A 17,159-nucleotide genomic window follows, 5' to 3' on the forward strand; every position below is an offset into this window, starting at 1 on the left:
CCTTGCACAAAAGTCAACTCCAAATGGATCAAAGACCTCAATATGAAACTAGAAACCCTGAAACTATTAGAAGAAAATATGGGCAGTAACTTAAAAGATACAGGTGTAGGAAAGGATTTTCTAAATCGAACAGAAGTTGCTCAGGAATTAAGGTCAGCAGTCAACAAGTAGGACCTCATCAAACTAATACGCTTCTGTACAGCTAAAGAAACAATCAAAAAATTGAAGAGAAAACCCAGAGAAAATGGGAAAAAAATCTTCACCAGTGACACATCTGACAGGCGTTTAACATCCAGAATATATAAAGAACTCAAAAAAGAAAGAAGTGAAAACCAAATCACCCAATTAAAAGATGAGCTAAAGATCTAATAATGGATAGTTCTCAAAGGAAGAAATAAAGATGGCTAAGGAATATCTCAAACTGTTCAGCATTGTTAGTAATTAGGGAAATGCAAGTTAAAACCACCCTAAATTATCACCTTACCCCAATCAGACTGGCTAAGATCAAGAGAACATATGATACCAAATGCTGGCGAGGATGTGGAGAAAGGGGAATGCTCATTCACTGCTGGTGGGATTGCACACTCGTGCAACCCCGATGGAAAACTGTGGAGAACTCTTAAAAAACTAAAAATGAACTTACCATATGACCTGGTTATATCACTCCTTGGCATATACTCAAAGGACTCATCCTATTGTAGAGACACTTGCACAACCATGTTTTTTGCTGTTCTTTTCACAATAGCTAAGAGATGGATGCAATGTAAGTGCCCCTCAACTGATGAGTGGTTAACAAAAATGTGGTATATTTACACAATGGAGTTCTATTCAGCAGTAAAGAAAGATGAAATAATGAAATTTATAGGTAAATGGATGGATCTAGAAACTGTTAACACTAAGTGAAGTAACACAGACTCAGAAAAAAAAAGGACGTATGTTCTCTCATATATGTGGATCCTAGCACCAAATCCTTTTAAATTCCATGTCCTTTTAATAAGATGATGCTGTACAGCAGTCTCTTTTGCGTGAAATAACTACCATCATCATGACTTCAGCTGTGCCTGATTGCTAAACATCGTCACAATTGGGCTTGTTGACAGTTGGGCTCATTCATTAAAGGAGGGCCAAGCAGGGTCATTGGACCCTCACCAGAGTATCCAGCCACTCTTCCCCAGCCAACTGTAGTAATTTGGCCCTAATCACACATGGTCTCCTGGATTTCAGGATGGCTAAAGTATACAATCTGGGGAAGGCTAGGATATGCTGGATAAAGGCTTTCCAGTGTGCATACTCTTGGGTCATTCATACACTTCAGCAGTCCCTCAGTTATCTAGGTAAGTAAACTCAGAAAATTCATTGGTTCCCCAGTAAAACTTTAATCAAACATTGGCTCGACACTAGAACCTTGAAAGGGAATAAGCATTGCTTAGTATCCCCAGGAAAAGAATTCTCACAACAGATGGAAAATTTATTTGTTAATGCTATTATGTTTCATAAGTATTTAAAAAAAAAGAGAGAACGAGAATGTAAAAGATGTTAAGAGGATATGGGAAATGAGATATTTTCCAAAATAGAAAAAAATGAGAAAGCCTAAGCCAGTGATGAAGGTCTGTGTAGTTGTTTATGATATATAAGGGATAAGACAAAAATAATATACAGAAATTTTAAAATTTCCAAGGTCATAGTTTAGTCAACTAGTTTAAGGAACAAAATATATATCTAGTCAAGCTTTATCTGAGAACATTTGTTTTTTTACCCAAGCTTTATCTACATAGCACGTGGTAATTAAAAGTACCAGACTGGTGGAACTAACATTATTGGATATCTAACAGCCATACTTTGAGGCCTATATTAATCTGGTCAGAGGAACTTAAAGGACTGTTTTTGTCCTTTGTCCTCTAAGGTCGACTAAGTTTCAGGGGACTATGGAACATCTCTCAAAATGCCCTATAACTGATGAGTCACCTGCCCTCTTGTTCAGGGAGGCCATGGAGACCCCATGAGATGGACTTGAACCAGTATCTGGTCTACGAAGAGGTGGGTCAGCTCAGAGAAAACATTTCAATCTCCATGGTTCCAAGTAAAGCCAGGCATGGTTGAGCAGGACCTTTGACTTACCTTCACATAGATGGAACTTGTAAGAGAAAGGAGCCAGGGGCTTCATCCAAGCCCATGAGACCCCTGAGGAACAGATCCTCAAATGACCTTAAGTGTAAAAATGAATTGGTTTATTTGGGTCAGCTGTATGGTCTTAAACACCCAAAAGGAAAGTATAATCAAAGAGTAAAGTCATTGTATATTTCTTTAAGAGTTCAAGGGATTACACTTCCCAGACATTAGGCTTAAGTCGATATTAAAAGTTATTCAGACAATTATTTCTCATTGATGATTTTGTTCCTAACCAGAGAGTGCTGCTCAGATGTAAGACTTCACATCTTGGTCTGCAATACTGTAATGCCCACCTGTAGCTAAGGGAAACAACTCAGCTATTGTTCTAAAATGATGGCTAACTTTGTTTTCTCCCCCCATCTAGAAGTCTTCTCAAGGGAACTGACACTGATTCTAGCCACTCCAACAGCTACCAAAGCAAAATACCTGAAAGCAAATCCTGAATCCATCACTCTTGAGTCCAGCCTTGGAAGACAAAAGAAAAACAAGGAGGAACTCAATAGAGGGATGATTTTGGAAGCACTAGTCAAGAAATCCCAGTAGACTCTGATATGAATATTTGAAATTTGTCCTGTTCTGACTTTTTTCTAGTTCTCTGTCTAGAATTTGTAGGTAACTACTATTGCCTTTATTTCTCCTTCACATTTCCTATTCACTAGTCAAGGACTTTCTTTTCCCCCTACCGATAAGAGTTATGCAATTTGGGAGTCTTTTAGATAGACCCACTGAAGGGGTACCCCAATTGCCTCACCCTGTGTCTGTGTTCAGCATAGAAGAAGCCAGAGTGGTCTGTGTCCCAATTACCTATCAGCAATTTGCGTAACCTCTTCAGAGGATGGTGTGATAAGAATAGGAGGTAGGAATTGGCTAGGCAGTTAGGGTAAAAAGACCCCAAAGAAAAGTAGACAGTTTATTAGCTAAAAGTCGAAATGTCTTTGGGCCTTTTAGCAACATACTCTGTTCCAGAGGGCAAAAATGACAAAAGTATTTGGGAGCTCTTATGTAATCCCTAAAAGATTTTAGGTTTACCTCTTCAGAGGGGGGAATGTTATAGTAGCCAAAAGCCCCATTTTAAAAAAAAAAAGAAAATGAAAGAACGAGTACCTCAAGTTTTCAGAAAGAGTAATGGGGACATATGGGAGGTGTTGGAGGGGAGAGAGTGGCCGTTGGTTTGATCAAAACACCTTATATACATATATGAAATTCTCAAAGTTTTTTTTTAAAGTTAAAGAGACAGTGACTGACAGACTGAAAGGGAAGGTATGCCCAAAATAAGATTAGGAGAATTGGGCTAGGAAGATTTCTCTGTGTAAAAGTATGTGTTGTGCAAGTGTAAGGGCCCAAGTTTGGATTCCTAGCACCCTCATAAAAGCTGGGTTTGGTGGTGCAATTCTGTAACCTCAGCGTGGGGTGGGGGCTGGAGGGAGTTGGGGGGTTGGGTGGGTGTAGAGAAAAGAAGATTCTTACTAAATTGGCCTGCTGGTCAGCCAGTTTAGTTAGAATTGTGAGCTCCAGGTTCGGTGTGAGACCTTGTCTCAAAAAATAAAGTGGAAAGGGGCTGGGGAAATGACTCAGCAGTTAAGAGCACTGACTGCTTGCAGAGGACTGGAGTTCAAGTCCTAGCACCCCTGTGACAGCTAACAGCTGTCTGTAACTCCAGTTCCAGGGATCTGATGCCCTCTTTTGACCTCCGTAGGTGATGCACAACATGGGTGCCCTTACATACATGCAGGCAATACACTCATACACATTAAAAAACAATGAAATAAATATTAAAAAATAAGGTGGAGTGCAATGGAGGAAAGGCATTAGATGCCTACCTCTTAGCTTCCACATGTGTATGCTCAGGCAGATGTGTTCTCCACATCCCCTCTTGCATAAACCTGCATACACCACCCTCACCTAACCTTGCGCAGAACTGTAATGTTGATAAGGAAGTTTTTGCAGGAAGAGGTAATGAATTCAAGTTAATGGTAGGAAGAGATGGTCAAAAACTAGTCATAGGAGCAGAACTTAAGGTTAGGCTAGAGATATTTGGAAATCAGCTGTGTAGAGTTGCTTGTTGACCAGGAGAATTTGGGTAGTTGTTTTACTCATTTGGGAACCAGCATCCTTGAACTACTGTACCTATATTGAGAAGTGGGAGGAAGATTTGAAACAAATCAACATAGAATAGTAGGTAGCATGGTCTCAAGAGAACATTCTGCTTAGCAGAAGGATGTGAATGCTTTAGATGAGTCAGGAATAAGAATAGAGAAAAGGTTTGTTGAATTTGGTTCTGAAGCCTTGAAGAAAGCAGGTACAGTTGAGTATTGGGTAGGAGGTTAGGCTAGAGAGTGAATGGTAGTATGAAGTGATGTCAAGGTTAGGAGAAATAGAAGTATTCTCTTGATGGTAGCAAGTTTAGGACTACACAGTTACTTAAAATTTTTCATTTATTTTTATTTTATATATATGAATGTTTACTGCATGTATGTTGTGCTCCATGTGCATGCAATGCTCGTTGGGTCCAGAAGAGGGCATCATATCCTCCTGGAGCTGGAGTTACAGATGGTTGTTAGCAGCCATGTGGGTGCTAGGAATGGAACCCAGGTCCTCTACAAGAGCAGCCAGCGCTCTTATTCACCTAGCCATCTCTCCAGTCCCATGGGTTTTACAGTTTTTGACACTTGTGCCTGTCATGAGCCTTTGAAGTCAGGGAACAAATGATAGAGCAAAGTTGCAGGGAGACTGAACCAAAAGTGCTACTTTAGCCCTACAAAGCAGGAAGGGCATGTCCTTCTACCCCCAAGACTGAGAACAGGGGAAATGGGAGATGTAGGGAACATTTTGAGAGGTATTAGATGGATGCTGAAGATGTAGAGTCAGACATCGTGACACGTTTATAATCCAAGTACTCGAGACTGTTGTAAGTTTGAGACCAGCCTGGGCTCCATAATAAGACCCTGTCTCCACCAAGGGGGGCAAGGTTGGAGATGTTTGGCATTTAACCTTTCCTCTTGCTTCACTGAGTTTATGAGTTGATCTGAGAATGAAGAATTTAATGTGAAAATCTTGAGGCGAGCAGATGACATTCAGAAAGAAAGTTGGTAGGAATTTAATAAAGGAAAACAAATTCCTGATCCCCTGCAAGTGTTCTGCTAAAGAGATGTGACTCTTGTTTATTATTGTTAAGTCAGGTAGGCATTCTAGAATGAAAGATAGTGCATGGTATGTTTTATGCTACAGAGAAGGGAACAAGTATGGCTATCCATGGTAGTTCTTTAGGAGATAAAAACGTTTTTATAGATCAAATTATACTATTCATGTACTCCATTTAACTCCATCAACAGGTATTGATGGCAGTGTTGTAGAAAGTATTCATGCATCAGAAGGGTAGCTATACAGGATGAACTCTGGGATATTGTTTTGATAGTGTTCAGGTTTCTTTATAGTCCCTTGGAATCCCTCTGTTGTAACTAGTACTGTTAAATTAAAAATGTACTAACTTTGCCTCCTGCCCTCTTTGCTCCCTTTGTTCCACACCTTTTTGATACTCAGAAGACCTGTGAGGCTTTAAATTACCAGGAAAGTTCTCTAGATTTTGTAGATCCAAAATGTTTAGAGAAATATTGTTTGACTTTGAAAATTATGAAAGTCATTTGACTGCCACTTAATACCATAAACAGGTTTGATATATAAGCAACCTTTCAAGGATAGTGCATTGTCCTAGTTATTTCTATTGCTGTGATAAAAACAGTGTCTAAAAGCAACTTGGGGAGGAAAGGGTTCTTTGCATCGTACACTTCCAAATGACAGGTTTTTTATTTTTGCAAGCCACATATGCAGATTTAATGACATTACTAAAAAGATAGCCTACTACAGGTTATGGAGGAGGAAGGGACAGGGTTCACTGAAGGGTTGAAGGGTACAAAGCTTTGGTCAGACGGAGGAGAAACTCCCCCCCTTTATTTCTTTTTATTTTATATATTTTGTTATTTTTTGAGGGTTTCTGATAATGCTACATTCTGAACATACAAAAGGTACCAAATGAAATTTTTTCCAGACTATTTCAAAGGATGGTGCCAGTTATCAGATGCAAAGCATCTTCACATACTGTTACTGTAGGTCATTATGTCTCTTAATTAAAGTAATACACTATATGTCCATAGTTTTGGCCTGTACTGAAACGGTGGGAAAGAGGGTCCCCTAGAGAGTTCTTAGTCTCATTCATAAAAGAATTGAAGAAAGGACCCAAAGGGCACAAAGTGGACAGACTTACAGAGACCTACGTGACTGTGGCTGGTCAGAAGTTCTGCAGAGTTCTGTGTTACAAGATGGGATTCTAGGCAGGAAAAATTTGCTGCCTCATTAACAGACCAGGTATTCCACCCATCTATGTAGCGTAATTCAAGGTCAACCTGCCTTCCTAGGGGTGGTTCTATTACCAGGTGATTGACCAGTGAGATTGGAAAGGTGGGTCCTCCAACAGCTAGACTAGGGATTTTATAGTCTTGGCCAGTTAAATGTAAGGGGTTTTTTGCAACTCTAACATTCCCTCCTCTGAAGAGGTAAACCTAAAATATTTTAGGGATTACATAAGAACTCCCAAATACTTTTGACATTTTTGGCCTTTGGAACAGAGTATGTTGGTAAAAGCTCAAGGACATTTTGACTTTTAGCCAAGAAACTGTCTACTTTTCTTTGGGGTCTTTTTACCCTAACTGCCTAACCAATTCCTACCTCCTATTCTTAGCGCACTATCTTCCGAAGAGGTTACCCAAGTTGCTGATAGGGAATCGGGACGCAGACCTTGACTTCTTCCATGCCGAACAAGGATGCAGGGTGAGGCAATTTGGGTACCCCTTCAGTGGGTCTATCTAAAAGACTCCCAAATTGTATAACTCTTAACTGTACAGAAGAAAGAAAGTCCTTGACTGCCTGCCTAGTAGATGTGAGGGAGAAGTAAAGGGAAGAGTAGTTAGTATTACAAATTCTAGACAGGGAACCAGAAAAAAGTCAGAACAGGGCAAATTTCAGATGTTCATATCAGAATCTATTGGAATTTCTTGACGAGAGCTTCCAAAAGCATTCCTCTATTGTGTTTCTCCTCATTTTTCTTTTGCTTGCCAAGGCTGGACTCGAGAATGATGAACTCAAGATTTGTTTTCAGGCACTTTGATAGCTGTTGGAGTGACTAGAATCAGTGTCAATTCCCTCTCAAAAGTTTCTAGATGGGAGAAAACAAATTTAGCCATCATTTTAGAACAATAGTGGGTGTTTAAGACCATACAGTTAGCTCAAATAAACCAGTTTATTTTTACTCTTAAGGTTGTTTGAGGATCTGTTCCTCAGGGATCACGTGGGCTTGGAAGGAGCCCCTGGCTCCTTTCTTTTACCAGTTCCATCTATGTGAACATAAGTCAAAAGTCCTGCTCGACCATGTTTGGCCTCACTTGGAAGCATGGATGAGATGTTTTCTCTGAGTTGCCCCTCCTCTTTGTAGACTGGACACTGGTTCAAGTCCATCTCGTGGGGTCTCCATGGCCTCTCTGAACAAGAGGACAGATGACTTACCATGGTTACAGGACATTTTGAGAGATGCTCCATAGTCCTCTGGAACTTAGTCGACCTTGGAAGGCAAGGAGCAAATTAAGTCCCTCTGACCAGATTAGTATAGGCCTCAAAGTATGTCTGTTAAACATCCAAGAAAGATAGTTTCACCAGTCTGGTACTTTTAATTACCATGTGTTATATAGATAAAGCTTGGGCAAAAACCAAATGTTCTCAGGTAAACCTTGACTGGACATATATTTTGTTCCTTAAACTAGTTGTCTAAACTATGACTTTAGAAATTTTTTTTTTTTTTTTTGTCTTTTTGAGACAGGGTCTCCTTGTAGCTCCAGCTGTCCTAGAACTCACTATGTAGACCAAGCTGGCCTTGAACTCTCAAAGATCTACCTGCCTTTGCCTCCCAAGTGCTGGGATTAAAGGGGTGCGCCACCACCCCTGGCAAGATTTAAGATAATGTGTATATTATTTTTGTCTCATCCCAAGTGACAGTCGTATCTGAGGTTAGGTAGGAACCTGGAGGTTGGAACTGAAGCACAGACCACAAAGGAAAACTGCTTACTGGCTTGCTCATCTGGCCTGTGCTCAGCTTCCTTATGTCATCCAGGACCAACTACTAGGGGTGGTACTACCTACAGTGGGCTGGGCCCTCCCACATCACTTAACAATCAAGAAAACGCTTCATAGACATGTCCACAGCTCAGTCTGATAGAGGAATTTCCCCATCGGAAGCTCCTTCCCAGGTGCGTCAAGTTGACAACTGAAGCCAACCATGACATACCATAAAGAAGGTATCCATTAAATATTACATTATTGTCACTTTTGCATAGTGAATTTTTCTGCAGCCCTAAGCATTATACACTTCACTAATAGTAATGTTTTCACTATTTGGTTCATTCTGTAAGAAGCTGAATACAAGTCAGTGTAGTGGACATTGTTGGGACTTGTTCATTAGTGTGAGTGTCATTCATCAGAATGAATCTTAGGGAAATTGAGGAACACGCCAGTGGCCACAGTTGATATATACAGTAAGCAGAAATGACTCAGTTTTCTTTTCCTGTTGTTTCTTTTTGTTTTTTGAGACAAAAAGTTCTCTTTGGCCTGGAACTTGGCTTGCTGTTTAGACCAGGCTGACCTCAAACTCGTAAACATTTGCTTGCCTTGTGCCTCTGGAGTGCTGAGATTAAAAGTGTGTACTATCAGGCTCTACCTGGTTTTCTTTTTTAATAAATGTTTTTGACTAAGAAAGTTAGATTTTGATATGGTTGGAACAGAAATAAATGCTATCTTACAGATGAACAGATCACATGTTCCTGACTTCCTTTGGCAAATACAGGTTGATAAATGGCCTTTTACTTTTCTTTTCCTTTTTTTTTTGTAGTTTTGTGAGTAACTTAATTTTTTGAAATTAGACTAATTTCTCTTCAAAAAAGGAAAAGTTACTTTTAAGGGCTGGAGAGATGACTTGGAGGTTGAGAGTATTTGCTTTTCTTGCAGAGGACCAGGGTTCAGTTTCCAACACCCACATGGTAGCTCACAGCTATAACTCCATTTCCAGAGGATCTAACACCCTCTTTTTGGCTTCCACAGGCACTAGGTAGGCATGTGATACACATACATACAGGCAGGCAAAATACTCATGCACGTAAAATAAAAGTAAATAAGTTTTTTTTTTTTTTTTTTTAAAGGAAAAGTTAAAGTGGTACTGGGCTGGGGTTTCAATGATACAATGTTATACTGTATGTAATTATGAAAGATCATGTAGATTATTGTTCTTATTTGTTTATTTATTATTTATTTTGGTCGTTCTGAGACGGGGTAGTGTAAGCCCCAGCTGGCCTGGAACTTACTATGTAGGCCAGGTTGGCCTCGGTCTCACAGAGATCCACCTGCCTCTGCCTCCTGAGTGCTGGGATTACAGGCCTCTAAGAGCCACCACACTTGGCTATATTCTTATTTTGTTGTCTCATTTGTGGTCCTTTTTTTCGAAGTTAAATGTTATTTCTTTAAAATAGGGCTTACCTGGGCTTGGTGGCACACTCCTTCAGTCCCAGTACTTGGGAGGCAGAGACAAGTTGACCTCTGTGAGATTGAGACCAGCTTGGTCTCAGGTTCCAGGCTAGCTAGAGGCTACAGAGAGACCCAGTCCTTGAAAAAAACAAGGAATAGGGCTTATATTCAATTTTGGTATTGGGTTAGTTAAAAGGTCATTCTAGGCCAGGCATGGTGGCACACGCCTTTAATCCCAGCACTCAGGAGGCAGAGGCAGGTAGATTTCTGTGAGTTCAAGGCCAGCCTGGTCTACATAGTAAGTTCCAGGCAGCTGGGGCTACAGGGAGACCCTGTCTCAAAAAGACCCCCCCAAAAAGGAAAAAAGGTCATTCTAATATTCAACAAGATAAAGTAGTTATGCTATTATCTGGTTTTGCTAGACTAGTAATTTGAGTTTTATTAAGGCATGTCAATAAATTGTATTTATGTAAAGCATAAAATTTAATGAATATTGACATGTATATACAATGGAACCATCATTATAATTGAGATGACAGCATATCACACCAAAGTTTCTTTATACCTCTTTATAATTCCTACCTTCTGTGGGAGATGTAGTTCAGTGTTTGAATACTTGCCTGGCATATTTACGGTTCTAGTTCAGTCCCTAGCACTGTAAAAAAGCTAGGGGTAGGGGGTTTAATTCCTGCTTCCTATTCTTTCCACTCAATAGTCATACTTTATCTTATAGATTAGTTGGCATTTTTCATAAATGATCATCATGAAATATTTGGTCTGGCATCTTTCACTCTGCATTATTTATTGTTATTAATCCATTTAAATGGTTCATTACTTTTTTTTTTTTTTTTTTTTTTTTTTTTTGAGACAGGGTCTCCCTGTAGCTGTAGCCCCAGCTGTCCTGGAACTCACTGTGTAGACAAGGCTGGCCTGAACTCACAGAGCTCCGCCTGCCTCTGCCTCCCAAGTGCTGGGATCAAAGGCATGCGCCACCATAGTTTTTATTTTATTTATTTATTTTTTTGAGACAGTCTCGTGTAGCCCATGCTGACTTTGATGCCTTATGTAGCTAAGGAAAACTTTGAGCTCCTGATCCTCCTTCCTATGCATCCCTAGTCCTGGGATTACAGATGTGTACTAACATGCCTGACAGTTCAGTACTTGTTATTCTCCTAATAGCTAACTGTTTATTTATTATTTCATCATATTTAGATTGATTCTAGTTTTTTATTACAAATCACTATCGATAGTTATGTGGAAGTCTTTGTATTGACATATATATTTATTTCTTGTGAATAAAAGGTCAGATTATAAGGTAGGTTGTGTTTAACCCTTAATAAGCTGTCAATTGTGGCTGAGGATGTCATTAATTGGTGGAGTGCTTGCCTGGCATGCTAGAGGTTCTGGATTTGATCTCCAGCACTGCAGACAGCTAACCAAATACCTGCCAACTGTTTTCCCATGTGACCATATCATTTTACAGTCACACCAGTAGAGTAAGAGTGTCCAGTTGGTCTTTTTTTAAAAGGTAGATAAGCACTTAAACTTTATCTGACATACTGTTTTAATAAGAAAAGTCTATCCTGATGTGATTAATTCCACTTCTCATTGTGTTCTTTTTTTTTAAATGCTGGAAAAAATTTTAAGTGTGGAAAGATTTTGGACAGTATACTCTTTTTTTAAAGAGTTTTTTTTCGAATTTATAAGAAAAAGACAATCTGAGTTTTAAGTGAGCAGAAGATGTGAACAAGTGTTATGTGTGTGTATATATATATATATATATATATATATATACATACATATATACACACACACACACACACACACACCCATGTGAGTTTATGTGCACCACATGTGTGGGTACCCTTAGAGGCTAAAGAGTGTTGGATCCCCCTGGAGCCAGAGTTACAGACAGTTGTGAGTTGCCTGATGTGGGTTCTGGGAACTGAACACTGATCTTCTGCAAGAGCAGTAGGCTACTAACTGCTGAGCCATCTCTCCAGCCCCGTATTTCCCATTTCCTTATTTTTGGTAGTATTTTGCCACTAATGCTGATTTGAAACCCAATTTGTAAGATCTGATACGTTTTCTTTGTCCTTACATACTTTTCTTTTTGTTTCAGCGGCCCCTTTGTTGCTTTATGCAAACAGACGGGACTTGAGATTGGTTGATGCTACAAATGGCAAAGAGAACGCTACGATTGTAGTTGGAGGCTTGGAGGACGCTGCTGCGGTGGACTTTGTGTTTGGTCATGGCTTGATATACTGGAGTGATGTCAGTGAAGAAGCCATTAAGCGAACTGAATTTAACAAAACCGAGAGTGTACAGAATGTTGTTGTTTCTGGATTATTGTCCCCCGATGGGCTGGCATGTGATTGGCTTGGAGAAAAATTGTACTGGACAGATTCTGAAACTAATCGGATTGAAGTTTCCAATTTAGATGGATCTTTACGAAAAGTTTTATTTTGGCAAGAGTTGGATCAACCTAGAGCTATTGCCTTAGATCCTTCAAGCGGGTAAGTTTCTGTGTAATGTACAAGAAAGCGCTCCATCTCTTTTTCCTGGTCTCCTCCACTATTAAACACCCCCTCCCTGTTGAGGGAAGAAAGAGACGATTTTAAGGTTCCCTTATCAAGTAGAATTGAATATGGAAAGTTAGATTTGTTCTTTTAATTTTTATTTTATGTGTGAGTGTAATACTTGCATGTAAGTGCACCCTGTCATACAGTGCCCACAGAGGCCAGAAGAGGGTGTCGAATTCCGTGGAACTGGGTTACAGATGGTTGTTAGCCACTGTATGGGTGCTGGGAACTGAACCCAAGTCCTACAAGAACAGCCAGTGCCCTTAACCACTAAGCTATCTCTCCAGCTCCTAGGTTTGTTCTTAAAGTACAGTGCTGGTAAATAGTTTTGTTTTTTACAGCAGTTATAAAGCAGCCATGTTTATAGTTGTTTTTCTTCTCCATTTTTTTTTAATAATAGAGAAGAAGGAATGAAGATTTAATAAGTAGTATCACTTAAGATGAGATTTAAAAAATCTTATTGATCTTAGAACTCTCACATGCCTAGTCATTTTGTAATACTATCTTTTATATTACATTCTGAAATACTTAATACATCTATACTAAATTAAAAATGTGTTGAATGACTCATTTCTACTTTGCTAAATATATCTGCGGTGAAGGTTTTACTTTCTGTTCAGTTCTGTTTTTTTTTTTACTGTCCTAGAGATCAAACCCGGCCTTGCTCATGCTAGGCAAGCACTCTACTATTGAACTACATCCCTAGCCCTCTGAAGGTTTATTTTCTTAAGAGAAAGGAGACTCAGTGCCATGAAAATTCCATTACAACCCTGAACTTCCCTCACATTGCTCTTCATTTACCATGTCCCAGTCTTACTACATACTGTTTAGATTTCTTTATTCAAAATATTGTTATAGTTAAGAGTATATAACTGTGTGAACATGAACCTGAAATGAAGTAACTAATATTGGATCAAAATCCAAGATAGCCTCTAAATACTTTTTTTTTTAAAAAAAACTAACTTTGCTCATGTTTAACCTTCTCGCGTGCTTTCTTTTTTAATATTTTATTTTTTTTATTTTATGTGTATGAGTGTATTGCCTGCATGCATGTAAGTGCACCCATGTCATGCAGTGCTGCAGAGGTCAGAAGAGGGCTTTAGATTCCCCTGGAACTGTGGAGTTAAGGACGGTTCGTAGCCACCATGTGGGTGCTGGGAATCGAACCTGGTCCTCTGCAAGAGCAGTCAGTGCTCTTAACTGCTGAGCCATCTTTCTCCAGAGCTGAGGACCGAACTCAGGGCCTTGCACTTGCTAGGCTTACCACTGAGCTAAATCCCCAACCCCGTAGTCAGTGCTCTTAACTGCTGAGCCAACTCTCTAGCTCCCACCTCTAAATACTCTTTTAATACATTAAAAATATTTTTTCCAAGTATATTGGTGTGCTTTTAACCTGTTTGTAAAACAGAACAGATTCTTCTTATGTAATAAAGTAGAATTTGGAGAAAATGGGATGTTTGTATGTTTTTTTAATTTGATATCAGCCTTATTTTCAGACAAAGATTAAAGATGAAGCCATTGTTTATAGAGAAATGAAAAATTTGTTAGACTGTAAAGGTGACGTAAGTAGTACAGTGAAATCTTAGGGTTTGGTGCTTTTATAAAATACTTATTTTATGTGTGTCAGTATATTGCCTGCATATAGGTAGGTGCACCTGTGTTGTGTAGTGCCTGCAGAAGTCAGAAGAGCGTGTTGGAGTCCCTGGAACTAGAGTTACAGATGGTTGTGAGCTGCCATGTGGGTGTTGGGATTTAAACCTGGGTCCTCTGCAAGAGCAGCCAGTACTCTTAACTGCTGAGCTATCTCTCTAGCCTGGAGTTAGGTGTTTTGAAAATACAAATGTATATGTATTTTTCAAGTGATATTTAAGGGGTATTTGTTGAAGTGAGCTGGTGCTTCTTTCAAAAAAATTATTTAGCTGTGAGCATGAGCGCCTACCCATGTAAAGGTCAAAGAACCTGTGGGTCCCGGGGAATCACACTCTGGGTCAGTAGGCTTGGCAACAAGTGCTTTTACCCCCTGAGTCATCTCCCTGGCCCCAGATGCTCTTAATAAGGCATCCAAAAGCATGGTGGTAGGAAAAGAGTTGGAAATCCAGAAGTCTCAGAGGCTCTGTATGCAGTAATCTGATCAAAGAATTTGGTTGTTGAGAATTTCTGGGGTAATTTTTAAAAATATTTTATTTTGTGTGTATGAGTGTATTACCTCTATATGTGTAAGTATGCTCATGTCATACAGTACCCTTGGAAGTCAGAAGAGAGTGTAGGTCCCTTTGAACTCGAGTTATGGATGATTGTTAGCCACCATGTGAGTACTGGGAATGGAACCCAGATCCTCTGCAAGAGCAGTCACTGCTCTTAACTGTGGAACCATCTTTCCAGCCCCTTTCTGGGGTAATTTTTGAGAAGAGGGATTTTCTTTGCTGATAGTTTGTAAATCTCAGGGGTGCTGAGGTGTTTGTGAGGTCGCTGCTTTGTGGATCATGTTAGATTTTGGTGCTTTCAGTGGTCACTACGAAGAAAACTGGAGAAAAGACAAACTATTTTCTCCTTCCCCCTTTATCACTGTCTTCTCTTCCTCCTTCTCTTCCTTATTCTCTTTCTCAGGGTCTTTTCAGAATTTCACTGTGTAGCTCAGGCTGGCCTAGAATTTGACCTTCCTGCTTCTGCCTCCTGAGTGCTGAGATTAGATGTGTGTGTGCCACCACTACCCCCTTTTTTCTTTTTCTTCATGACAGATTAATTCTTATCCCTATATAGGTGATGACCGAAATTCATCCATGTAGCTACCAATAGTGTTTAAGACCGCAGCATTTTGTACTTCATTTGGAAAGGAAGGGAAATATTTTTAAGGATATACTTTTTTTAAAAATTTATTTTTATGAGAGTATTGTCTGCATGTATGTAAGTGCACCCGTGTTGTGCAGTGCCCACGGAGGACAGAAGAGGGTGTCAGATTCCCTAGAACTGGAGTTACAGACAGTTGTTAGCTGCCATGTGGGTGCTGGTATTTGAACTTGAGTCCTCTGCAAAAGCAGCCAGTGGTCGTAACTACACAGCCATGTTTCCAACCCCAAGGATATACTGTTAATGACAGAAAACTTGGGAGAGACAGCTTTTTCTTTATACCATGTTTGTTTCCATTATGTTGCGTGTATGTGGAGAAGGAAAAGGGTATTACAGGAATTAGAAGACTATCAGAGCTCTTAAAGGAGAAATGGATTAATTTTCTAATCCATAGTTATATAGCTTGACTACCACAATTCTGGTACAGCATCTTGATCATTTCTATATAGGATTATAATTATGTGGTAGTATACATTAATCCATTACATACACAGTATATACACATACACCCCACTACAGACAGTATATATACACACATACCCTACAACATACACACCACACACACGTACCCCACTACATACAGAACACACATGGATACACTTAATTTTTCTCAAGTTTTAAATAATTAAAAGCTAATAATCCAGTGAAATTGATTATTCCCATTTCATTCTCTAAAACAAATGAGCTTTAATGTTGCTCTGATGAGTTTGTCATACTACTAAAAAGTACTTTAGCAGTTTTAATTCATCTGTGTACCTTCTCAGTATTAAGTGTGAGAGTTCACCAGTGACTCAGTTGATAAATGTAGGAAGACTCAGTAGTGTACTTTCAAGGTGTAGTGTTATTTAACTTCTAAATGTGGTTTGGTAAAAAATACCTATTCTTTTCCTGAGGCCGAAACACCTAGTGAAATATTTTTCTTTATTTCTGATACCTGTTAATGGGTTAGCATAATTCACCTTTTCCCCTTTCCCTTGAACAGTCCTCAAAATTTCTTTCACTTTTTAGGAAGTTACTTTGGCTCATGTAGCATCTATAAGATAATGTAGGGCTGGTGAGATGCTTGCCAAGTCTCACAACTTCAGTTTGAGTCAGGATCCACATGGAAGGAGAGACCCAACTCCTGCAAGTTGTCTTCTGATTTTCACCCAAGTGCGTGTGTGTCCACATAATAAATAAATAAATAAATGTAGCAAAAAATAATGTAATTGGGACCAGATAGAATTCATCCAGATGGTATACATTTGACAATTAGTATGATAGTGAATATATTTAAAATTATATTTTAAACTCATGCATTTAAAAATAAAGTCTATCAGTCTTTCAGTGTTAATGATCTTAGATTTGTGTCATGGATTGTGGTTTTAGTGCCAAAGCAATTACAGGTAGAGGTCAGAATAGATGATTTCCAGATTTATTTTCTAGAAGAAACACAGAGTTTACTTTTCAGGTAAAGCGCATAAAAACAGTGCTGAGGAGAAATGTAGACTTTTTCAGAGTTCTAGGATCCTGGGTTTTGAGGGTCAGAGGAGGTCACTGAGCACTGACCAACATGTAAAGGAAGACGGTTGACTGCTGGAACTGCTACAGACAGCTGTGTCTTTTTGCATGTGTGGAGTTCTTTGTGTTATGCTTTATTTAGCCTGACTGAAGGAAGATTTTTATTTCTTTTTCTTTATTGAGCCTCTTTTAGTCTGAGTTGTTCTCCTCTCCTCCACTTTTAATAGTGACTGGTAGTGTAGAATTCAGACCAAGGAACAAGAAAATTTGTATATTAAAATTGTTCAGAAACCAACAGCTGTAGTTACAGAAAGCGTGTTGCTTGAAGCAGTATCTGAGGACATTCTTGTGTTGCTGCTTAGTAATGCTCTTTATTCTGATTCCACAGTTGCTGCACTTACCTTGTGATGTTGAGAACTGTTGTAGGTGCAAGTTCCTATGCAGTCTTGAGTTGTTTTGCATGCTTGTTGAGGATCCTTTCATAGTCTAAGTCATTTTATA

At 39.2% G+C, this 17,159-nt stretch overlaps 1 protein-coding gene across 1 annotated transcript in view; it reads left to right on the top strand.

Annotated features, from left to right (window-relative positions):
• Lrp6 (LDL receptor related protein 6) overlaps positions 1–17,159 on the top strand; it is a 171,573-nt gene that overhangs the window by 25,736 nt on the left and 128,678 nt on the right. Inside the window, exon 2 of the mRNA XM_008837612.2 lies at positions 11,852–12,245. Within this exon, the coding sequence (XP_008835834.1) occupies positions 11,852–12,245 (394 nt within the window). The remainder of the gene's footprint in view (positions 1–11,851; positions 12,246–17,159) is intronic.

Source organism: Nannospalax galili, unplaced genomic scaffold (assembly GCF_000622305.1).
Source record: "Nannospalax galili isolate Female #2095 unplaced genomic scaffold, S.galili_v1.0 scaffold210, whole genome shotgun sequence".
NCBI lineage: Eukaryota > Metazoa > Chordata > Mammalia > Rodentia > Spalacidae > Nannospalax > Nannospalax galili.